Source organism: Herpailurus yagouaroundi, unplaced genomic scaffold (assembly GCF_014898765.1).
Source record: "Herpailurus yagouaroundi ecotype Mexico unplaced genomic scaffold, PumYag 190, whole genome shotgun sequence".
Taxonomy (NCBI): domain Eukaryota; kingdom Metazoa; phylum Chordata; class Mammalia; order Carnivora; family Felidae; genus Herpailurus; species Herpailurus yagouaroundi.
The window spans coordinates 31512942-31537322 of record NW_024412421.1 but is presented as its reverse complement, the minus strand read 5'-3'; the positions used below and the strand labels follow the sequence as shown (position 1 = coordinate 31537322).

General features: G+C 54.6%; 1 protein-coding gene across 1 annotated transcript in view; it reads right to left on the bottom strand.

The window, feature by feature from the left end:
• Positions 1-24381, bottom strand: part of CMIP (c-Maf inducing protein) — a 94104-nt gene that overhangs the window by 44391 nt on the left and 25332 nt on the right. Inside the window, exons 4-5 of the mRNA XM_040443211.1 lie at positions 7561-7722; positions 2728-2769 (exon numbers count right to left, since the gene is read on the bottom strand). Of these exons, the coding sequence (XP_040299145.1) occupies positions 2728-2769; positions 7561-7722 (204 nt within the window). The remainder of the gene's footprint in view (positions 1-2727; positions 2770-7560; positions 7723-24381) is intronic.

Sequence of the window (24381 nt, the reverse complement as noted above, 5' to 3'; positions counted from 1 at the left end):
AATAAAATAAAATAAAATAAAATAAAATAAAATAAAATAAAATAAAAGTAGAAGTCCTCCCGCTACTTGCCCAAGGTCACAGCTCGTACGGGGCGGGCCCAGGGTCGGCACCAGCTCTGAGCGTGAGCTCACATTCAGCTCCAAGCCTCCACTCCTCACTAGCACGTGGGACCCCAGTTGCGGTTCGGACTGTGGGTCAACGCGCGTCCAGTGACGTGCCAGCTCTAGTCAGCACCTACCTACTGCACAGATGCCTGACCCCAGATGGACTGAGTAAGACCAACTCAAGTTACTCGTGAGAGTGTTTATGAAAACAATCACATAAAAAAATACCAAGCCCCAGTGGGAGAAAACTAATTGCCCATGGGTCAAATCAGATAATGTAATCTCTGGAACGAAAGGAGACTTCCCAATAATGATAAGGGCGCTGGTGACAAAGAACACTGCGAGGCAGGCTGTAAAATGCAGGGCTGGGGGTCAGACCGCAGATCACATTCTCCTCTGTTCTCAGGCATGCCTGCTGAGCAGGGGAGCTTAGCCCAGCCCAATTAAGGGGTCAGCCCAGCCAAATTAGCTGGGTAAAAGCAGCCTGCATCTCTCAGATCAAAATTCTTTTCCCAGGCTCGTCCCCAGTCCAAAGCCCTCACCCTTCTTCCAGGGCTGAAGTACATAGTGGGACCCATAGTCATCGCCAGCAGGGAGAGGAAGACACCGGCTCCTTCCCCGGCGCCCAGGTCCCTGCCTGCTTCTCCTACAGCCAGCGCCTCGCTGCTCTGCCTTTCTCATGCTGGGCCCTCTGCCTGGACTGCCTACCCATCCTTTAATATCCGGTTTGCTCACCTCCTCCTAGAAGCCCTCCGTCATCCTCCTCCCAGTACCCTCACTGGCAGAGGATGTCAGGTGCCTGCTCTCTGTGCCCCACTAACACTCCAAACAAATCTCAACCCCCGACTGTGTTATTTCTTGATTGTCTGTTGACCTGCCGGGTTCTCCCAGCACACAATAAATCCCTCAATGGTGGCACTGAGCCTGTGGCACAGAGTTTTCGGCACATACTTGCACTTACATGTTGACAAGTGTTTTTTCAACGAGTTTATTAGTCAATAATATGCCAGAGAAAGGTGGTGGTAGGGGACGGGGGGTGCCCAGGTCGACATCCCCCCTGTTCTGGCGAGAGAAGGCAATGAGTGGTCAGGGTGGGGCACAGGAAAATAAAAAAAAGAAACCTCTACATTTTTAGCAAATACCCACTGAGTGTGCCAGATACTAGCTGGGGCTGCACAGAAGCTGCTGCCTTTATTCTCCACAATAAACAATCTAGGCCTCACCTCTTTGGGTGCCCACAAGACCCAGCTGGAGTGAGGAAGGGGATTCTCCAGGCTGGGCCTGCCAGCACCAAGGGGGAGGGCCCATGCAACCATAATTCAGAGGGGCACGGAGTCTGGCATGCTGTCCTTGTTTCAAAGGCTGCAGCCACAGGACCTCGGGCCCAGGCGAATGTCCTTCCTGTGCACACCAAGCTTGGCCTCGCACTTCCGTTTCAAGTTCTGCTTCCCTACTTCCTTATGCTGTATGCTCCAGCAATGCTGATGTTTCCAGAATAGAGCATGCTGTTTTACGTCTCTGTGCACATTTTATTTTCTCCCTCGGGAAGACCTTTACTCTGTCTTGCCATCTGGCAAACTCCTTTTTTTTTTTTTTTAAATGTATTATTACTAAGTTTACTTATTTTGACAGAGGCTGAGTGGACGGTCATCACACATGTGAGCAGGGGAGGGGCAGAGAGAGAGGGAGAGAGAGAATCTGAAGCAGGCTTCACGCTCAGCACAGAGCCTGATGTGGGGCCCGGTCCCACAACTGTGACATCATGACCGGAGCCGAAATCAAGAGTCAGACGCTTAACCGAACGAGCCACCCAGAAGCCCCTCATCTGGCAAGCTCCTACTGATCCCTCAAAACCCAACTCAGACATCGCTGTCTCCAAGAAGCACAGTGGCTTCTCTCCCGGGTGAGTTTATCACTCCACTCTCCATACTACAAGCCTCTATTTGTGCAGTGATCTACGTGTCTTCCTACAACAGACGATGAACGTCTCGGGAACAGGAACGGTCTTAGTTATGTACAGATTCAAATACACAGATCGGTGCTTGGCATCCGGCAGGTGCAACCTCATTTATCTCTTCTCTCTAGTGAGAGTCACACTTCATAGCTTAAAATCACCCAGGAAGAGATTTTACGCCAAAGATGCTTACATCACAGTCAAGTCCCAGAAAATATTACCCCACTTTGCGTATCAGAGGGAATTAAATCCAGGTTCTATTTGTGGATTAATTAGGAGATCTGTCCTGGGGCAAGAAAGAGAATGCTTACCTTTCAGCTAATAGGGTTATGGCTCTGAATACATTATACACTGTCTGCCATCTCCTGCCTTCAACTCCCTGCGGCACACTCGGGAAGGAGGAGGCGATTAAGACACATTTGCTACAAACCTCAACGACTGATAATTACATCCCCCTTCCCAATCAATTGGGGCTCTGAAACGTGCAAAGGCAGGAAGCAGACTCGTCTGGCTTGATAGAAAAGACAAAACTGAGTAAGGTCGCCATGCTGGTGGATCACACGAGCTTCCGAGAATGCACTCAGATCGGGGCGGCGGGGGGGGGGGGGGGGGGGAGGACTGTGGGCCCCAAGAGGTGGACAGAGGGAGAAGGGTCTGGAGAGACTTACCACAATGATGTTCTCATGCTCCTGGGTAGTCAAGTTTGTGTTCTGAGGGATTGAATGGAGAGCGCAGGAGGGAGACAAAACAAAACAGAAACACTGACATTAATAAAACGGAACATTTACATCTCAAAGGTCCAACCGGTGAAAAACCGCTTTCAGCATCTCAGTGAGCAATGGTCACTTTGCTTAATTAAACAGATGAGAAGCCCCTCACAGGATTGGTCGGGAAGGGAGGAAAGCACGGCTTTGGGGCGGGGGGACTGCGTTTCCAGTCCTGGTTTCGCATAACCCCTCTGAGTTATGCAACCTTGGCTCCTCGGTGAGACTCGGTTTCTTCTCCCATAAATAGGGATCCTCTGTGGGCTTCAGTGAGAGGGTATACAGACAGACCTAACCGCACGCTTGGTGCTGCTCATGTAGATGCCACTGGGGAGCCAGGAGGCAGGTTCACAGTAAACACATAAAGAAACAGACTTTGGAATCTTGACTGTGCACCAGGCATAAGAGCGGCACATACGTATTATCACAACAGCTTTCCAGCTAGGTTCCCAGGGAAGAATGGTCTTCCATGAGCTGGCCAAACGTGGTTTAGTTAAATTCAAATGCCAGCGATTAACTTGCAAAAATAATATTACGTGGAATGCGTTAAGCTTGTTTAAATTTTAGGGTTTTTTCCCTCCCCAATGCGGGATCTTCTTATCCAGCTGGTACCTGTTACCACCATCCTGTGCATATGTGAATGAGGGAAGGAATGATCACGCGATAAATGAGAAATCATGGGAGAAACCAGAAACGGTCTAACTACCGTCTCCTTTTCTAGCTTCGTGTTGTGTTCCGTTTCATCTGTTTGTTCTTGGTGGAATGGGTTCTCCCTGGTGTCGGTTCAGATTTCCTAATAGGGCTGCGTTTGGCCCCTGGTAACATGCCGTCTCACCGGACAGTGAACTGGCAAGATCGATGGCTGTTGGGTTCTAGAAACAGCCCCACCATGCGCACCACCTGGCATCACGTTTAAGGAGCATCAGGGTATCTGGCATTTACAAGCAGCTGAAACAAAAGAAAAGCCATTGGGCCGTGGATTTGCCCAAAGGGTGAAGACAGCCTTGGAACCCGGCAGGGGCCGATGTCTGCCTCCTCAAGTCCCCGGGTTCCCATGGAGACAGCAAGGCCCTTGGGCTTAGAATCCAGGAACACACGGAAGGTGGAAGGATGTCTTTTGGAATCCAAAGGCTTTTTCTTTTTTGGACATTGGTGGATTCTAAGCAGCCCATTTATGGCAGATTATTAAACATCAACAATTTTTCCGCCCAGGGTAGATGGAAACGTGGCTTTGGTCTTTCCTGACAGCTCACTATGCCTCAGGCAGTGCGAGTGCACTCTGTAACCCTCATCCCACATCCCTCTTCTTTCTTACGATGCTTTTCCTGCTTTTCTGTCCACAGATGAGCTACCGGAGTCTCACGAGGTGCCGCAGCTGACTCAGGAGCACAGGTAAGAGACGGTGGGGTGTGGGTTTCACCCTCTCTGTCCTGATGCCAAAACCTGCATCTCTCTCTTCATTTATAAAACAATTTTTTTTTTAAATCTTTATTTATTTTTGAGAGAGAGAGACAGTATGTGAGCAGGGGAGGGGCAGAGAGAGAGGGAGACACAGAATCTGAAGCAGACTCCAGGCTGAGCCATCAGCACAGAGCCCGACATGGGGCTTGAACTCATGAGCTGTGAGATCATGACCTGAGCCGAAGTTGGATGCTTAACTGACTGAACCACCCAGGCACCCCAGCATCTCTCTCTTCAAAAAAAAAATTTTTTTTTAATGTTTCTTTATTTTTGAGAGACAGAGCACGAGTGGGGGAGGGGCAGAGAGAGAGGGAGATACAGAATCCGAAGCAGGCTCCAGGCTCTGAGCTGTCAGCACAGAGCCCGACGCGGGGCTCAAAGTCACGGACCGCGAGATCATGACCTGAGCTGAAGCTGGACTCCCAACCGACTGAGCCACCCAGGTGCCCCTCTCTTTTTATAAAAGTTTACTTTGAGAGAGAGCGAGAAAGACAGAGAGAGAGAGGGAGAGGAGAAAGTGCATGCATGTGCAGGGAAGGGCAGAGACAGAGACAAAGAGGGAGAAAAAGAATCCCAAGCAGGCTCTGCATCGTCAGCAAGGAGGCCAATGCCGGGGCTCGATCTCACAAACTGTGAGATCATGACCTCAGCCGAAATCCAGAGTCAGATGCTTAAGAGACTAAGCCACCCAGGTGCCCCCCGCTAAAACCTGCATCTCTAACCACTGAGCTATGGTGCTCAGCCCAAGCAAGGGCCAGTCCCATCCTTCGGGCCATGGTGGACAACTCTGAAGGGCTCAGTCCATTCCTCACGGCACCTGTGCACCTTCCCAGGAAGAGCCTTCGGTAAATACAGATGCTGATTTCTTTGTCCCAGTCACTGGTGGTGGCCTGTGGTGTTCCGCAGGGACACTTCTCTCTCCCAAGGCCATTTTCAACCCTGGGTGGAGGGCACTCACTGAAAACGGCCACTGAATCATAGGGGACACCTGAACCCCAAACTGAGCGGCCTCCCCACACACTGAAGTCAACAAAGGCCCGGGAGGTCAGGGATGCGGCTCTGTCTGGCCAGCGGATGGGCAGTCCTTTCGCAGAACTAACAGCCCCTCTACCCCCTCCTTGGGGATCCTGCCCACCTCCTGGTTGGCTTGGTGACACCTGGAGCCTCGTAGAAGGAGACCCCGGAGACAACTTGAGTAAAGAGAACAGGCAAATAAGCTAGCCCATATAATCTACACAAGAAAGGGCAAGGAGGAGGAAGGATTTGTTTGTCTTTCCACCCATCCTCCTAGACCCTTAAGCTGAGAGTGGTTAAGGTCAAGGTCATGACTACTGCCCATGGCAATAAAAATGGCACTTATCCAAGTGACCCTGGGCAGGTGACAACCTCTTGGAGCCTCTGTTTACTCGTCTGTACCTTTTAGTACTTACCCTGCAGGGTCCCTGGAGAAATGCTAAGTTATCAGCACTAAATGCCTGCCAAAGTGGTCGTCACAGAGCCTGAGTGTCACTCAGGGAGGCGTCAAGCCTTACTCGAGGGGATGCTGCCCGGGCACAGCTCTGTCCAGCTCTGTCCCTTACCAAACAACAGCTCTTACCAGTCAGACACGGTGAGTCATACTGACCCCTTGCCCGACACACAGTAGGTATACAGCAAATGCAAGCTTCTTCCCTTTTTTCCTCTTTAAATGCTTTTATCTTTTCCTACCCCAGCGCCTGGGGATCAGGTGCCTGAGAAGCGATGCAAAGGCCCACGGGCGCGCGGTCACATGTGACATAAACGCCGCCAGAGGTTGGCGACAGTGCCCGTCGGCCGCCTTCCCATCGTCCTGACAGCGAACCTGATGTCAACGACAGTGTGGTGGCGGCCGGGACTGGCGGGGCAGGAGGGGAGGGCAGGTGGTCTTGCAGGGAGAGCGAGCAAGCCCCAAGGTGGAATTTGCAGCCCCACCACTTGCTCAGGTGTTCCAGTGTCTCTGGACCTGAGTTTCCCCATCTGTACAACGGAGACAGCAAGGCCCACGTCTCAGGGGAGACTGTACGACACGAGATGCCGTGCTGCACGGCACCTGACACTGGCCGCCACACAGCAGGCGTGTACTTGCGGTGAGCGGCCAGCCTTGGGCCTGCTTGCTGGGGCCCTTCCCCTGCTCAGGCGGGAAGCCGGGGTTTCAGGTCGCACATACAGCACCCGGCCTGGCCTCCAATTCCAGGCCTTGACTGTGATGCATTTCAGAGCGTGAGTCTCTGCTCTTCTGCGAAATGAAGCTGTTGCACGCCCGAGGGCACGTCTTCTGTTCCTCTACCTGCCACCGTCTTTGCAGCCCACCCTCTACCTCTTGCCGTACTTCCTTCCAGGGAAAGGTGTTCTCTGCTCAAATAGCAGACATGGAAGAAGGCCCGGGCCAGTTTCCTGGACTGATGGGCGGCAATCAGCTTGGGTCTGCGGGGGAAGGGGTGGCTCCAGGCAGCAAGGGGCTTGTGCTTCTAGAAGGAACCAGGGGCCACTCCCAGGGAAGGGGGACGGAGGCATTGCCCTGGGGCCGTGGAAAGTCCAAACAGGGAGTCATCAACGCCAGCGTCCCCAGGGGCCCAGGCAGGCAAACAAACGAGACAGCTTTAGTACTTGTGGAGCGCGGAGAAGAGTGCCCGGGCCGGAGTCACAGCGTGTCCCCAAGTAGCCCTCGCCTACACACGAATGGCGCGGCTGGCTCTGGCTGAGCCCCCACGCTCCTGTCTGTCTCCCTGCTGGAACGTGAGCTCCAGGGGGGGTGGGGGCTTGTCTTTGTTCCAATGCCCAGGACAGTGCCCGGCACGGCACGCACCCTACGGGGGGGCTGCCTGGCACAGCAGAGTGGGTTTTCTGAGGCTCTGGGGGGTCGTGGAGGCAGAAAGCGACAGCCGCTTGGACCCCTGCAGCTGACGCAGGCCAGGGCAGGGCAAGGTGGAGACGGGTGGTGGGGGGCAGGCAGGAAGGCAGGGCAGTCTGGGGGCTTCACCGATGTGCTCTGGCTCGGGAAAAACTGGAAGCTCCTGAAATCTGCTGCCATCATCACCACCAGCCTGTCGTCAGGCCCGAGGCTAGTCCCCCGAGCTTCGGTCGTGGGGCACGGCAGGGTGGTCACCACTGCCCCTTCCCCCTGCCACACCCCCGGGACGGCCCGTAACGGGCAGACGATACAAACTCAAGTCCGAATCTGTTGCCCGGCACAGCGTTGGTGCTCGGCAGAGGGGGTGGGGGTGGGGTGTGCACAGTCAAGCAGGGGGCACGTCTTACCTCTGAGAGCAGTTTTGAGACGATTTCCAGTGGGGCTTGGTTGATGGAGTCATCCTGCAGGGGGGATGTCAGGGCCATGTCCACCAGAGTTCGGATCTCCTTCAAGACAACTTCCCAACGGCTTGGGTTACTCAGAACTTTCTTATATTTGTAAATCTTTTTCTGGTCGGGAGGGAGAAAGAGACACAAACATGTTATTGATATTCTGATGGTGGAAGAGGACACCAGATGATCAGAGAAATAGATGCCCTAGCAGGTACAAGGCCCCAAAAAACTGCCCGTGTGGACCAACCCTCCCGTGGGAAACTGACTCGCAGAGAAAGAAGTCCCTGCCCAGGGTCACAGGCGATGTTTGCAGACAGGCCTTCTGAACACTAGCTGAGAAATCTCCACACTGTTTCCGATGACTTAAAAAAACAACAAAGCGATGTCTCTTTCAGATCACGTCTTCTCCCAAACGTATTCCCTAAGTTTTCACACGCAGGGAGGGTGGAAGGAAGCATTCGGGGGTCCAGAGAGAGGCTTTCTTTGCGTTGGAGGTACTGTTTCTACTCATCCCGACCCTAAGAGGTCCCTCTGGAGAGTGGAGTCCAGCTAAGAAAAAGGACAGACAGGCTTGTGGCCAGGTACTCAACCCCGGCCAGGGGGTGACAAGCCCAGAGGCCCCCGAGAACCGCAAAGCGGACCTCAGTTTCCACCTGGTGAGTGGGACGGAGCATATCCTCACCTTTGCTCGGGGCTGTGTCCAAAGCGGAGAAGAACTGGGGCACGGGCTGCTGTCTCCCTCGATGTGAGGCAGAGTGAGTTCCGCCTCTCTGACATCATGGAAACAGCAGCCCTCAGAAGGCGGAGGTCCCAGCCAAAGTGCCTCCCGGCCCCGGCAGCTGCCGGCCCCACTGTTGCCCTGGCTTGGGACTCTCCCACTGGATGAACTCCTTCATTAAGTGCTCTGCTCCCTGGGGAAAACCTAAGTTTAGTGTCACCGCACCAAGCAGCCAGCTGGGGTGACGAGTCACAGTCTCTGAGCCAGAGTCTGAATGAAGGAGTGGGGAGGGAGGAGGTCAGGGTCCCCCACTGAGGCCGCCGGGGGTCTCCCTGACCCTTTCGTTTCTGAGTTATAAATTACAAAGTGATCTCGGAACCCAGCACTTTCAAGGAAGTATCTGGGGATGTGCTCCCTACCAACCTGAGTTAACTGCTGGGTGAGGCCTTGCCATGGCACAGGAGGCAGACTTTGGACTCAGGCAGGCCCGGTTCTATGAAGCATGTCACCTACTGAGCCTCAGTTCCTCTTCCATAAATCAGGCAGGAAAATACTTTGCAGCCTCTTTCAGGGTGTGACTTTGACAAATTCTGGACCCACGATGGTCCGCCCTCTGTACGCAGTTACATTCACAGGCAGAGTCCAAACAGAATTAGCCACTGGCAACAAAAAGGGAACCCGGGTACATAACTCATCTCTTTGGAAAAAGAGGACGAAATGCACAACCTCCAGCAGTACAAATAGTATCTCTACTTTCTTCCCCCTATTTGTTCCCAAACTCCACGATTTTCTGGTCTCTTACTTGCTCATCAGGCCCCATCACCACCACCATCACCCACAAAGCGAACTCACACCAAAGTCTGTTTCCCTCGTCAGCCCGGATCTTTCTTAAGCAAATCAGTATGGCTGGTCCCCGTACCCCGTCTTCCACCTGCCTGCCCTTTACTCTCCCTCCTGGTCTGGCTGTGGTCTGGCAGTCACCACGCCTCATCAAGAACCAGAGAGCGATGATGCCTCTCTGAGGGGCGGCAGACAGAGGAACCACCTGAAACACGGACTTGTCAATCACTGCAGATGCTCTAAGGGCTGGAAGACGCCGCGGCGAGCTGTCAGGGGCGGACGTTCAGTGAACACAGGCGGCCGGTGGGGGTGACGGTGACAGTGAGGACTTAGTGAATCCCAGGACTTTAATGACGAGACACAGCCGGTTCCCAGAGGCCTCCCTGGGCCGGTAACCAGCCTCAGGCCTAGTTACCGTCAGCTAGGCACCACCTCCGCACCGCCTGGTCTGTGCAGAGCCAAAGTTCCCCAAGTCTAAAGCCGTGGAGACGCTTCCCAAGGCAAGAACCCGATCCGCCCCTGAAGACGAAGGCCCCTCCGAGTCCTGGACGCTGTGGGTTTGCTCCATACCCAGAGAATTGCTTGCTTTTTAAGCGACCGTGAAATGGTCACGGAAACTCGCCGTGTATTAAGCCCCAAAGAAAACCACACGATGCACACCCATGTGTTCCCACAGCAGATCCTAGATGTGACTACGGTCTGAGCTGTAAGGGCCCTATCTTCGGATCAGCTGCAAGCTATTTACCTTTGAAAGAATAATGACTTCATTCTTTTCGTGAAAACGATGCCTGCTCGTTGTAAGCAATTTAAACCATGCTGAAACGCACAAAGAAGGGGATAAGTGAAAAGAGGCCTCCAAAATCCCATCAACCTAGAAATAGCTATCATTAATCTTTGGTGAGCATTGTTCCACCCCACCCGCTGGAACTTTGCCAGATAGAGCCAGTGTGTGGGGGTAGGTGGCCGTGAGGACCGCCCGCGGCTCTCCACACTCAGACATCACTGAGACCCCGAGGTAGCAAGGTCCGGGCCCACGGGGTAGCACCAGCCCGGGGCCCGCCGACACACCCCCTCCATAGCGGGGAAGGGGGACACTCTCTTTTGAGTCCCCAGGCACCGGAGCCCTTGTTCAGTGGGTGTCCCCAGCACCTGTGGTCACAGAGGCTGAAGCTGCATTCAAAACCAGAGGGTCCCAGGGCTCGAGACAAGGGCCAAAGTGTAATGAGCTCACGCTATCCACCAGGCACTAGGCATTCCTGGGCATCAATCAGCTCTCTCCATCCTCACTGTGACCCGGGGACCTGCCACAGGCTAAGCAGCCCCCAGAGCAGACCCTAAGACAAGAACCCGAATGCAGATGGCTTCTTGACTTGAGAGGTGGTGCGGGGCACATCAGTGCAGGGTGTGGAGGAAGAAGCAGTCACTAACGGGGCACCACCAAGCATTACAACTGGGCCGCTGTGGGACCCTCTGTGAATCGCGTGGGAGCTTGAGGAGACAGTGCTCCCCGCTCCCCTCCCCCAGGGAGCGAGGACGCTGCATTTGCCCGCCCACTCTCTGGACACCTCTTGTCCAGGGCCCCGCACCGTGGACAAACTGCTCTCGCAGCCAGAGAGGAACGTGCCCCCAGGCAGAGCCACGTGCGGTCCCGGTGAGCAGCCTTCAGAGTGCGGTGGCTCAGAGGGGCACCCGCCACCTTGTGCTGTAGCCTCCAGTGTCCTGCTCACACGTACAACTCTCACGGCCAGAGAGGTGTGAGTTCAGGACCCAAGGTCACACTGCTAGAAAGGGTCGGTTCAGGAGTCAAAATCTACTCTGGTTAATTCCAGAGGTCTCTCTCTATCATGTCCCTCAGGGCCAGTGCAGACAGTGGAGAGGAGAGAGAGATTCACCGAGAGACACGATGAGTGGAGGGGCTTCAAGAATGCTTGGTGGCATTCAGTGACAAGAGGCTTGGAGAACCCGAGGACAGGCGGCCAGGGCGGTGGTGGAGGAGCTGCGGGAAGGCGGTGGGTGGGGGCAGCAGGTGGACAGTGGGGCTGTGAGATCACGGTCATGGGGGTTAGACAGGCCGCTGGCTCTGGGACAGGGCAGCTCCAGGGCAGAGAGAAGCCTACCCAGGACCCACAGGGACCCATTCATTCTGCTGTGGTGATAAATTAGCAGGTTTCATCCCCCAAAACTCCAATGAGCTCATCTGGTCATGAATCACAGTGTGGTTGGGACAGGGACACCTCTGGAGCCCTGACTCCCAGGCTCCCAGGGGCCTGGCCCTTGGCTTTGCGGTATGATCCTCCCACTGAGCCCCTTCACTAGGACCGGTGGGTGACATCTTGCCATGTCCAGCGTGGCCACTGGATTCTTTGGTCATGGGCCCCAGAGCTCTCTGGGAGGAGCTTAAAGCAGGGGTTAGCAAAGTGCAGCGGGGGGCCCAAACCGAGCCCCCTGCTTCTTTCTGTGCAAGGAAGCCAAGAATGGTCTTAAGGGTTGCGAAAGAAAAAAAACCCAAAGAACATGGGACAGAAATCCAACGTGCCCTGCAAAGCCCCAAATATTTGCAATCTGGCCCTTTAGAGAAAAAGCTTGCCAACCCCTGGCTGAAAAGGTCAAGTGCAGTCTAGAAGTAAGTGTGCAGAAAACGGCTCAGCGTCGTGAGCCACCGGGGAGACACAGGTCCGAACGGCAAAGAGACGTCACTTCACTCCCGCCAGGCTAGCTGTAACCAGAAGGACGACACCCGGTGCTGGTGAGGATGTGGAGGAACTGGGACCCATGTACACTGCCGATGGCACTGCACACGAGGACAGCACCACTGGAAAGCAGTCTGAGTTACTTAAAGCATCAAGCATACATTTGTCCTATGACCCAGCAATTCTATTGCTGGAAATCTACCCAAGAGAAATAAAAACAGACTCGACGGAAAGACACGTACACGCGTGTCCCTGGCGTTATTCATAATCACCTCAGACTGGAAACGACCCGAATGCCCATCGACTGATGAACAGATAAGCAAAAAGGTGGTCTATCCAGACAATGGAGCAGTGTTTGCAATAAGAGAAGGATGGATCAGGGCGCCTGGGTGGCTCTTTCGGCTCAGGTCATGATCTCACGGTTCGTGAATGCGAGCCCCGCGTCGGGCTCTGTGCTGAGAGCTCGGAGCCTGGAGCCTGCTTCGGATTCTGTGACTCCCTCTCTCTCTGCCCCTCCCCCGCTCGCACTCTGTCTCCGTCTCTCTCAAAAGTAAATAAAACGTTAAAAAAAAAAAAAAAAAGAAGAAGGATGGATCTACTCAGATGTGCTACGATACGGGCAAACCTTACAAACATGATGCTAAGTCAAAGAAGCCAGGAGCAAAACACATTCTGTGTGATTCCTTTTATATGAAATGTCTAGAAAAGGCAAATTCATAGAGACAGAAAGTGGAAGAGTCACTGCGTGGGGCAACAGGGAATCTTTTGGGATGACACGAATATTCTGAAACTGGACTGTGGTGATGGTCGCGCTACTCTATAAATTAACTAAAATCACTGAATCATGCACTTCTGATTGGTGAATCTTAAGCTGTGTAAGTTACATTTCAATTACAGTGTTTAAGAAGAAATCTCAACCTAGGCAGGCAGAGGAGGGCGGCAGACAAAGCCAGAGACAGCACTGCTTAGTGGTTAAGAGTGCAGGTGTTTCAACAGCAGACTTAGTAGAAATCTAAGCTCTACTTCACCCATTCACCTGGCCACCCGTGTACCCAAGCCATCCACCTTTGTCACCGTCCATCCACCCACTCATTCGTCCTTCCCGGCATCCATCCACCATCTGTCCACTCATTCATCAAAAATTCCCATGATGTGCCAAGCGCTGTGTTCGGTATTAAGGATCCCCACGGTGAGCAAAGCAGACAGGTCCCAGTGCGCACGGAACTCACAGTATGTTACTCGTACCCTAGCTGCCTCAACTGCAACGCGGGGCCAGGCTAACTGCTGCCAAAGGCTCCCGTGGCTCTCCCGTGAGATAACATATACAAGGCACCTAGCCCCGCTGCTGGCTAAACAGCTACCTTCTTATCACCTACCAAGGGACAGGAGTGAGTGGCCCGGGGCAGGTGGAACTTAGGAGGACTCCTGGCATCCGTGACTCAGTCCCGCCAGCTCCCGAAACAACAGAGCCAGCAGGAAAAGCTTCCTGCCTCCCGGGTGGCACAGTCAGTCACTCCATTGCCGTCCTCACCCTCTGCTTGTCAGGGAGGGGACGTTACCTGGGCAACACCCGCCATCTCTCCGGCAACTGCTCCCACGGCAGAGGCGACCGCAGACGCCCGGGGTTCTCCGGCCTGGGAAAGCAGAGCCTGTGAGCAACTCCACGGGAGACAAGCTGTCACAGGGAGTGTGGCCCTCACCGGGAGAGGCGTGACTCAGAACGTGCTGGAAGCACGCCTCCCGGGGATGGGGCTGCTCTGCTGGTTGCCGCAGCTTCCCAGGCTCAGGCTCGCGACAGCACGCATGCTCCCCACCACCTGTCATTAAAGGAAGGGAGGCACGGGAGCTCCTCGGAGCTGCCAAGAAAAACGAGCCAGGGAGGAACCGACTGGCTTTTAGAACTGCCCCCCGGTGGGCGGCCCAAAGCTGTGCCGCCCAGGCCCCACGTCCCTAGCCCCACGTGGCTACTTACATTCAACTTAATGAAAATGAAATACGATTAAAAATCCAGTGCCTCGGTCTACTGGCCACGCTGTGGCTGCTGGAAAGCCACAAGTGGCCAGCGGCTACCATGCTGGACGGCGCAGAGAAAGACCGTCGTCACCACTGCAGAAAGTTCTATTGGGCAGTGCCGTCCTACGGTCTCGGGGTCCCCCCCCCCGCGTCCCCATGCCCCCAGAGGACCAGCAGCATGCTCACTGCCTCTCCCCATCCTCAGCCAGCACTTTGGGGCCTACCCACCTGCCCCGCTCCTCCGACCTTCCCTCCCAGGTCTTAGGCTGGTGGTCCCAAACGTCCCCTGCACACCCAGGAAGAATGGATGCTTGGGCAACTTCTCTCATTCCTAGACAGGGGCCTTTGACCTCCTCCTTCCTTCACGCCTCAGTATGGGCCGTGCAGGCAAGTCGCCATCCCTGCCAGGCCGCGTGCTTCCGGGGGCCCCAACACTCGGGCCGCGGGTCCTCCAGAATGGGTGCCACTTCTTCAATCCTTTTAGCCTTAGGGACCATCACCCTGCCTTCAGACACAAGCCAGGCCTGTGGTCGGCCCCTGCGTGCCACCCCCACACTGCCCACTGGGCCCTGGTCTTCACCATCAACCTGAGTCAGCTCATCACCTCTCAGCACCCCCCGTGCACGTGCACAGAGATGCTAATTTAGCCAATCCAGTTACTGAGCTGTTCCCTGCTGGTCCAATTAATTAACAGATGGATTCATCAGTGATTCCCTTCCAGGGACTCGGGATTTTCACGAGGAGCAAGGGTAGGGACACCTGCTCTGGGCACTGGCTCCACGGGGGCGCTGGGAGTAGGGGAAAGGACACAAAACGAGACACAGGCCCAGCCCTGGTGCCCCTGTCGGCTGGCACGTAAACCAGGCCCCGACTCACGCTAACAAAGCTACGAAACACAAACCGCCGGCTACCGCTTACCCGGTGCTTACCATGTTGCAGGAAAAACCACCCTGCCTGATGACACAAGAGCATAATGGTTATCATGCCTGGAGCGCTCTCCGCGGCCCAGGCCCTGTGTGAAGCTCTTCGTGGAAAATAACTGCTTTGAAGCCTTGCAGCCACTCAACTAGATGTGTAATAGAACCAGGCCCATTTGATGGATGAGTAAACAGAGGCCGGGAGCGTTTAAGTCAGGTGGCACGCAAGAGCCAGGGCTGGAACTGAGAGCGGCCTAGCTGTGGACCCTCAGGGCCTGACCACCAAGCCGCTCTGAGAGGCATGCACCCGAGAGTTCCTCTGCCTTGATGGATGCTGCCTGCTGCCAGGAAGCTGAGAAGTCCTTGCAACTGGAGACTCGAGGCCGCCCAGGGGCGGTTCCAGACTGAGTACAGCCGGGTGCCCAGCTGGCATCTGCCTGGAAAGCCGGGTCCTGGGGAGACGGACAACCTGCTTGAAAGAGGGGAGAGAGCATGGGCACTCAGCCCCCTGCGCCCCTGCTGGGCAGTCTCTCAGCAGGCATATAACTGCTTCCAAGGAAACAGCAGGAACTCGGGCACGGTGTCCTACTCGTGGTCTCGGGGGCATCGGCCGGTTGCCTGGGCAACCATGCATCTGGCCGGCGAGGAGAGGAACGGGCCTTGGAGCCAGGCTCCCCGCCGGGTACTACAACCCACCTGGCATTTTGGGGCCCGCCAGACTCTTGGCAAAATCCAAACGTCGCACGGATCCATTTGATCACATTTAAAAATTGCATGTGGCCATTCTTCTCACTGAGCTCGGGGCTCCTTGGGGGAGGGATTGTGCCTGGTGTGTTTCTTCACGGTTCCGTGTGGTCACTGGACCTTCTCAGGGGCCCACGGAAAGCGCTCTGGGTGTTTGTAAAAGGGAGGAAAACAGAAACCGGAAATAATGGCTGACGCATACCAAGTGCTTCTGCCGTGCCAACACCGAACCCAGCCTTTTCAAACCCACCAGGTGCTCCTCAAACCCGTGTGGGGAGTCTTGTTAAAAGGCAGATTCCAACTCTGTAGGGCCAGGTGAGGCCCGGGAGTCTGGATTTCTAAGAAGCTTCTGGGTAAGACCGACGTCCCCGATGTCCCCTATGAGGCGGACAGGCGCACCCTGGCCCCATCATACACGGGAGAAAGGGGATGAGGGACTAACAGCTTGCCTGGGGTCACACAGCTGGTGTTGTGGGTTCTGCCCCCCAACTGATACGTCCCAAGTCCTAACCGCTGGCATCTGTGACTGTGACCTTATCTGGAGTTAAGGGTCCTTGCAGGGCAATCAAGTGAAGGTGAGGTCAGGCTGCATCGCAGGTGGGCCCTATGTCCAGCGACTGGGGTCCTTACGAAAAGGCCACGTGAAGAGTCACACACACACAAGGGAGAAACGGCCACGTGAAAATGGAGGCCGAGGGTGCAACGAAATGTCCGCGAGCCAAGCAGCTCCTAAGAAGCAAGGAAAGGGTGTCTGGATGGGGGCTCAGCTTCGTCTTGGATGTCTGGCCCCACTACTCTGAGAGGATGAGTGTCTGCTGTTTTAAGCCCCCTGGTCGGTGGCGCTTTGCCACAGCTGCCCCAGGAAACCCACAGCTGGTACGCGGGAAGCAAGGACGGACCCCGGGAACCCTGGCTCCTGATGGCTCCCTCCGTCCGCCGCGGTCACTCAAGCCAACCCCTCCAACCGTTTTATTTTACAAAGCTGGAGCCGGGGCCTGTCTGCTGGGTATGTGGCAGTGTGGGAGGGGGCACGACACCCAAGGTGCGTCCGCAGCCTCTCCCACTTTGCCTTGTTGTGGAATTTGTAGGGTTCTCTCTTCCTGGGGGAGACGTGACCCTGGCGTCTTTCTTGCTCCCTCGGAGGGTGGAAAAGCTAGTGTTCATGCTCGACACCCGTCCAGCCTGTTACCCCAGGGCATGAGCCTGGCCCTGCGTTGGCTGCACAGCTGGGTACCCGCAACATCAGCCATGTCTCAAGGAGCCACCTGCACACCCAGGGAAGCGGCAGGGAGAGCTCCCGGACTCAGCCAGGACGCTAGCACAAGGCCACCTCAGGTCCTTGGCAGAGAGGAGTCATGAGTCAAAACGGAACTCCTTTTCGTTTTATGAGGGTCACACATGAGCCAAGGGAACCCCATCACACCGGCTGACGGCCCACGGCTTCCTGTGGCGGGCACCGTGCTAAGTGTCGTCCCGAGACAACCACTTCAGGGTTCTCAATCCTGGTCACACATCAGAGTCACTTAGGGGGTTTAATAATATTCCAATGACAGAGTCCGATCATGGGACAAGCTCATCAGGAGGGTGTTGGGGGCGAGGTGGAGCCTGGCACCCATATTTTGGGGGTCACTGGTAAATTTTAAAGTATATTTAGGGGCATCTGGGTGGCTCCATCGGTCGAGCATCTGACTCTTGATTTCTGCTCAGGTCATGATCCCAGGGTCGTGGGATCGAGCTCCACATCGGGCTCTGACGGTGAACATGCAGTGTGCTTGAGATTCTCTCTCTCTCTCTCTCTCTCTCTCTCTCTCTCTCTCCTCTCTCTCTCTCTCTCTCCCCCCCCCCGCCCCACTCATGTTCTCTCTAAAAATAAAAAGTGAATCTTAAAAAAATAATAAAGTATATTTAAACACCAATGTGCACAGAAGCATCATTCACAGCAGTGAAAGGGTGGGAACAACTCAAGTGTCCACGGATGGGTGGATGGACAGACAAATGCAGTGCATACAATATGGTACGTATAAGGAAGGAACGAACTACAGGTACTAAAAGGAAGGAAATTCAGACACACACGAAAACACAGATGAACCTTGAGGACATTACGCTGAATGAAACAAACCAGTCACACAAGAAGGCAAATACCGTATGATTCTATTAACGAGAGGGATCCTGAGGGGTCAGTACTGCCGGTCCAGTCTAAGGGGGCAAGCGCGACCCCACGGTACAGACAAGGAGACCACAACATGGGGGAGGGGTCGCTGCCCACTTGGGGTGAAAGCCAGCTGTCTGAACCAGGACCCCTCCTCAGGTCTCCTGCTTTCCTTAGTCATGGTCAAGGGAGACTGGGAACACACACAGGTACGGCCCGGGACCTGCCCACAGCATTCTGGGAACACAACCCCTGTCTCCACCTGGCCGTAACCCCAGGGAAGGCCGCTTCCCCCAGCAGCCCCCTGCTGTGGAATACCATTGAAGATAGCCGGGAAGGGGCCGCACGTGCCTTCCGGAGTCATCACAGCACCCTAGGGAGGCCGGCAGGGAGCCCCAGTTTCATACTCAGCCACACCCTCCCCACCCTTCACTGGCTTGCCTCCCCCCCACCCCCCCGGCCTGTCAGCTCCTGGGAACTCAGAGGCTCAGACGAGGCCCCTGTTTTGACTCTTGGGGACACGCAGTACAATGAACCGAGCGCGGGGCATATCTGATCTTGGGCTTCTGTCGTGTGCGGCCTCAGGCCAGTTCTATCACTTCTCCGAACCCTACTTTCCTCATCTGCAAAATGGAGATAATAGCAGCTCCCGCCTCTTGCAGGCCTTGACGGGACTGAATGTGCTGTTTCGGGCTGAATGCCTAGCACTTTGCAGGTGCTCAGTAAGTGGTACTGTTGAGTCCAGCAGGACATCGACTGAAGACAGTCAACCTCTGAGGAAAAACAGGGAGACGAGAAACCCCCATCGGTGGAGACGTGCTTGAGCCAACCGGGGCCCCCACGCACAGCGGTCACAAGAACGGAGGACACTAGGTCTGCCACGGGCTCCACGTCCGCGACAACACTAAACGTAGCAGCAAACACGCCCACACACACACACACACGTGTGCACGTATATTTACACACACGCACTCCGCAAACAGGATCCAACTCGTAGCGGCGGGGGGAGGGGGGGCCACAGTGTCAGGCTGATGACAGCTGTCTTCCTGCAGAGGGAAGGGGGAGGATGGGCTTCAGCTTTATCCGTAAATTTTCAAATTGTCACAGGAAGCCTTATCCGTGTATCGTGCATTTATTTCATTCAAAAGAAACTTAAAAAAAAAAAAAAAACCCAAAGGTTTCAGAAACTGGAATCATGGAGGCGGTGGTGTCCTTTCCACAGAATTTTCAAAGCGGTCAGAATCCCACATTCTTAGAACTGGAAGGGATGTGAGCTCCTATGTTTTTGACTTTTCCGTGTTCCTGTAGATTACCTGGTTTTTGAAATAATATATTCACCGGGAAAGGGAATCATATAGACCGTGTTAAGGGCGGAGAGTAAAGAGCACCAGAATTCCACCGTGGGGCTCACGGCCAGCACGTTTGTGTGCTGGTGCCCGTGATGTAACGGGTTCCCTTTCTGTGTGTACGTGTGCACACACACACGCATGCACGCACACACCAGCATAAAAGTTTGCATAAATTTAGCCCACGCCATATACGTTGGCGTTTTGTTAACCTCACCTCTGTCTCCCGTGCGGCCTCTCCCACCCCTGTGGCCCTGAACCCGTGCTAACACCACAACGGATACTAGGGTTCAGCAAACGTTTTCTGTAAAGGTAACAACATTCCAGGCTTTTCTGGCCACACTCTGCTGGGGCAGCGTGAATGGGTGGGGCTGTTTCCCCCCAAAGCCCCTTTCTTCATAAAAACGGGCGGTAGGCTGGGCAGTGTGCTGCCCCTGGCATGTATTCATTCAGATCTTTCCCCACGGCCACACATGCAAATACAGAGCTTTATTTTGGTCCTCAGCTTTTGCTGTTTTGTCCCCCGTTTCATTGCACAAAAGGAGCATCACGTTATACACAGATGCTGTGTCTTGCTTCTCCTCTCCTAACCCCCGGAGGAAGGCACTCCAAATCAGTACAGATCTCCCCACGCTGTGTGTTTTTGTAAAGCCACCTCGAGTCTCACTGGGCAAAGGTAGCATTTACATTTAGAAAATTAAAATGAAGCAAAGGGCAGTCCTCCCGTCTGATCTCAGCCCTCTGGGCAAATCCTCCTGAAGGTCTTTCTGGCCATGGCCGTCGGTGGCCGTGACCGCCATACCTGAGCGCCCACCCTTCCTGGCCAGGCAGCTTTATCGAAGAGCCCCTCCTCGGGGGCCACACCACCAGGGTCTCCAAGAAGGCAACCCACCCATCCTCCCCAGCTCTCCAACATCCGGACCCCCGTCCCCACCCGTCCGAATGATAAACGCCACACAGTCACTGCACATCCCAGGCATGGCTGAGACCCCACTTTTAAAACTTGCCGCTTAAGAAGACCCTATTACTCTGCAATGACTTTTCCAGGGGAGTTCCTGTGCCCGGAGAGCGCATTCGACCCTGAACACGGACTAAAAACAGCAGTGGGGGCCTCTCGCTAACCCTGAATCGGAGATGCCATTTTCTGAGAAAACACCCCTGGTTAATAGCAACCCACCAAATAAATTTAAATGTACAAATACTGTACCAGAAGCTGCTCTCTTTCTCTGCCACGTGGGAGGGGCCGGGCCCTAGTGAGGTTTGCTCCCTGATATGCAGGGACAGCACGGGGCCCTGTTTCCTCAGGGCCTGATAAAGGGAAGTCTCTATCCCAAATAAGGACTTCCCTTGCTCAGCCTCAAGCTGGTAGCATCTCAACCCGGGGTGGGGAGAGGGCTCCGGTGTTTGTCTCAGAAGTTTATCTAGTGCTCGCATGACTTCAAAGGGCATCGGATCTGTTCATCCCTTTGTTTGGGAACCCTTCCATTCCTAGTGGGCCTCCTCCTCTGGGCTGGAGCCACGGCTCCTTCTACCAAGGGCCCTAGTTCACAGGCTGGAAAAGAGTTCCCTAACTCACTGCTGCTCTCCAGTGTGCACGTGCAGACAGGTAGCAATGGTGAGAGGTCTACCCCGCCTTCCTGAGTAGGGGTCTTCTGGAGGGGTGGCACTTACGTGGGGGCTGTCCTTGCCTTGAAGAGGAGGGCCCTGCAGACAGGCACATGGAGAGCTCTCCCTGCCTGGGGGAAGCTCAAGATGGAGGCAGGAGAGGGGCTTGGGGGGTTGGGCGGGGGTTCATCATGGTGACTCTCAGTTATCCGCACACGCGGAGGAGATGCTGGGAGAGTGATCCAAAAGTTACCGATACGTTCAGCTGTTTACGCTTGATTCTGGGCCAAGAGGAACCCAGCAACAGGGTGCAGAGGTCACAGAAGGAGGCTCAGACCTGGGTCTGAATTCTGGCTTGGACACACAGGGAAGTTATTTCAACTGATGGTCAGCTTTCTTGTCTGTGAAAGGGGGATATAATCCCCACCCCTCTGCGACACCGTATGGCCTCAACAGGACAACACAGGTGAAGCAGAGGGAAAACAGTCGGCACTCAATAGATGTCTGTTGCTCTTCCGCCTTCTTTAAGCTACTGTAGCAGGTCTTGAGCCTCGGTGGGCATCAGAGTCACCTGGAGGACATTCAGGATTATGGGACAGGTCTGCATGTCTCCTAAATTTCCAGGGGAGGCTGATGCTGCTGGTCTGGGAACCCCACTTTGAGAACCACCGGTTCAGAACCCCTCTGTCCGTGGCTGGGAGAAGATAAAGAGCATTCTAGTTCCGAGCGGATGGTGACAAAGGCTTCAGAGCCAACGGATGCGAATGGGCCGCTTGGTCAATGCTGACTTGGCCCCCGACTTCCCGGGTGTGCTTTTCAGGGTCCACGCGTTCCTGAACATCTGCTCCAACCGGAAATCAGATTCCATCCACGCTGCCAAAGGGTCTTATCCAAACATCTGCCTGGCGCCCCGTGTTTCTCTGACCATCCCCCCCCCCCCCCCCGCCACCGCCCGGCCCCACCAGACAACAAACTACCTTGGCCTTCTGCCAACTGTCAGGGTGGCTTCCACTGCCCCCCAAGGGGGTTTCCGTCCACTTCAGCGTCTTCTGTGAAACCGTGTCTGGCTCTGAGAAGGCACCAGGATTCTCGAGGGAGGGGGGCAGGGGTGATGGCCACCAAGGCTGCGGGGGGGGGGTGGGTGGGAGGGGGCTCTGTCCTCGTCTCCTGGTCAGTTAGCCTCTCTCCACAACACCGTTCCATCCAGAGAGTTGAGCTGGCTGTCCCGCTGGGTATTTTATGATCATCAGGTGAGGCGAGGCCCTAATTCCTCTGTGGGGACAGGTGCTGCTCTTTTTGGAGTCTGTTTGGCCTGGTCTCCGAGCCAACAGAGCTAACAGTCGGGTAGGAGCCTTGGAGGCAAACAGAACAGAAGGCCACCTTCCCCTTGAGGCCAGACCACCCGCCGCGGCCCCAGCGGAGAGCGAATCGGCGTCCGCCTCTCCGGGGCTCCCTGCCCACCAACCCCACCACAAAAGGGTGCAGACTTCCGCGGAACAGAAGGTCTTGCTAGCCAACATACTGCCTCCCGTTTGTTTTAAAGGCTCTTCTTTAAAGAGACAGAAAGAGAAAAAAACCCAAAAAACTCTGCCTGAAAGGGCAGAAAACAAGTTCACCCGCAAACCATTTACGTGAAAAAACTTCCTTGTATGGTGACTCATCGGCCCCCATCAAAGCGAGCGTGGGATGGCACACCAAGGCTCTGGTCCCCCCTTCCTTGTCTGGGGGGGGGGGGAAACACACCCAAAAACAAAGAAAAAAACCAACAGCCCACAAATGCACTTCTTTCTTGGCCATGTGGAGAGCCGGCTGTCATGTGCCATTCCCGAGGCCCAGGAAGACCTTCACACACAAGGAGGTGGGGGTGTCTTGGATGGCCAAAGCCCAAGGCCAGCCCTCTGGAGGGGGCTGGGAAAGCCCTGGCTGGGGCAGGAGGGTGCAGGCAAAGGCCTGCTGCCCAGGAGATGCCGGTTTCCTGCTCTGTGGCCCGGGGCAGGTCATTCCACCCGGGGGGTGGGGGGCCCCCAACTCCAGGTTCTTGACCTATCAACCGGGGATGGCTGAGGGGGGCAGGGGGGGCGTCTACACAGCAGGCTGCTCTCACTGCCTCTGGCCTGTAGATGGTAGGTGCCCAACAACCGTTATCCTACTGCCATCCTTTCTCTTAGGAACTCGGTTTCCCCGCGTACACAACAGTGTTTTCCCTTTTACCGGAAGACACAAAGTCCCACCCAGTTTGACCCTTGTCTGAACGGAGTACTACAAAACCATAAAAAGGATCCGTGTGGGCTAACACACAGATCGCCGTGATACGTAATTCAGGGTAAAGGAGAGAGGAATCAAACAGTGTGGGTGAAACGATCTGCGTGGTGCCTGAAGAGGGACATTCAGAGAAACTTCTGGAAGGCCCAGGGAGACTGCTCACAGGCCTGCCTTTGGGAAATGGGGCGTGGGGAAGAGACCCCCGCCGTGTGCCGTTCAGAATCGCCACACACTCCCATGGCCCGCATTTTCCTCGAGTGTCCACGGAGGGTGCCTGGGGGAGTGGGGAGCTGGCTGGAAAGGGGCATGAGGGAAACTTCTGGGGTGACAGGAATTCCGGTGGTGGTTATTCAGGTGAATACAGCAGTCAAAACGCACCACACCCCGCAGTCGAAATGCAAGCATTTTGTTAACATGTAAATAAATTATTGCTTGTTTTTTTTTTTTTTAACTTAAGATGTGTTAACGGATTTATGGGCAGTGGGAAATTTTTTAGTTCTTTTTGTTCTTTTTAGTATCAAAAAAGCCTTCATAAATAGGATTTTTTAAAAAAAATTAACATTTATTTATTTTTGAGAGACAGACAGAGTGCAAGCAGGGGAGGGGCAGAGAGAGAGGGAGACACAGAATCCGAAACAGGCTCCAGGCTCCAAGCTGCCAGCACACAGCCAGACACGGAGCTCGAACCCGTGAACTGTGAGATCACAACCTGGGCCGAAGTCAGACGCTTAACCAACTGAGCCACCCAGGCGCCCCCATAAATATGATTTTTAAATGTCCTCTGCCGGCGGGTGTATAACTTGGGATGACCACTTTGGAAATCTCTGGGCAGTGTCCACAAAAGGGGACCCTAGGCCTGCCCTATGGCCTGTGCTCAACAGGACGTGCACGTATATTCACCAAAGGACATGTCTGTAAGGGTCCTATTTGCAGTAGCCCCAAACTAGAAATACCTTTGCACAACAGGACAAATTAACAGAGCCCCTTCATTCAACAAGAATGCCACCCAGCAGAGCAAATGGACACAGTAACACTGCCCACAACAGCAGAGAGAAATCTTCTAATTTTGAGTCAAAGGAACCGGTCACAAAAGAGTTCAACACATGTGATTCCATTTATACCAGGTTCGGATACATGCAACACGAATCTGTGCTAATAAAAGGTAGGACAGGGGTCTTCTGAAGGGGGAAGTGGGGGGCGGGGAGCCGAGGAGACACCTGGGAGGCAGTCGCTCTGTTTTTCAATCTGGGTGATGGTTCATCGGGTCAATTCTGTGAGAATTTGGGAGAAATTCATCCAGCAGGAACTCTTTTGATGCGTGCACTTTTCTGAATGCAACGCCTTACTGAAAAGTTTACTTAACAGACACACTAACACGCCCCATGTCTGTGCCTGAGAGAGCTCTGGTCAGGGAACGTGGGCCCTCCTCTGCCTGGCTGGGCTCAGAGACCAAGCACTCCGGCTCAGATCCCAGCTCTGCCTGGTTCTAGCT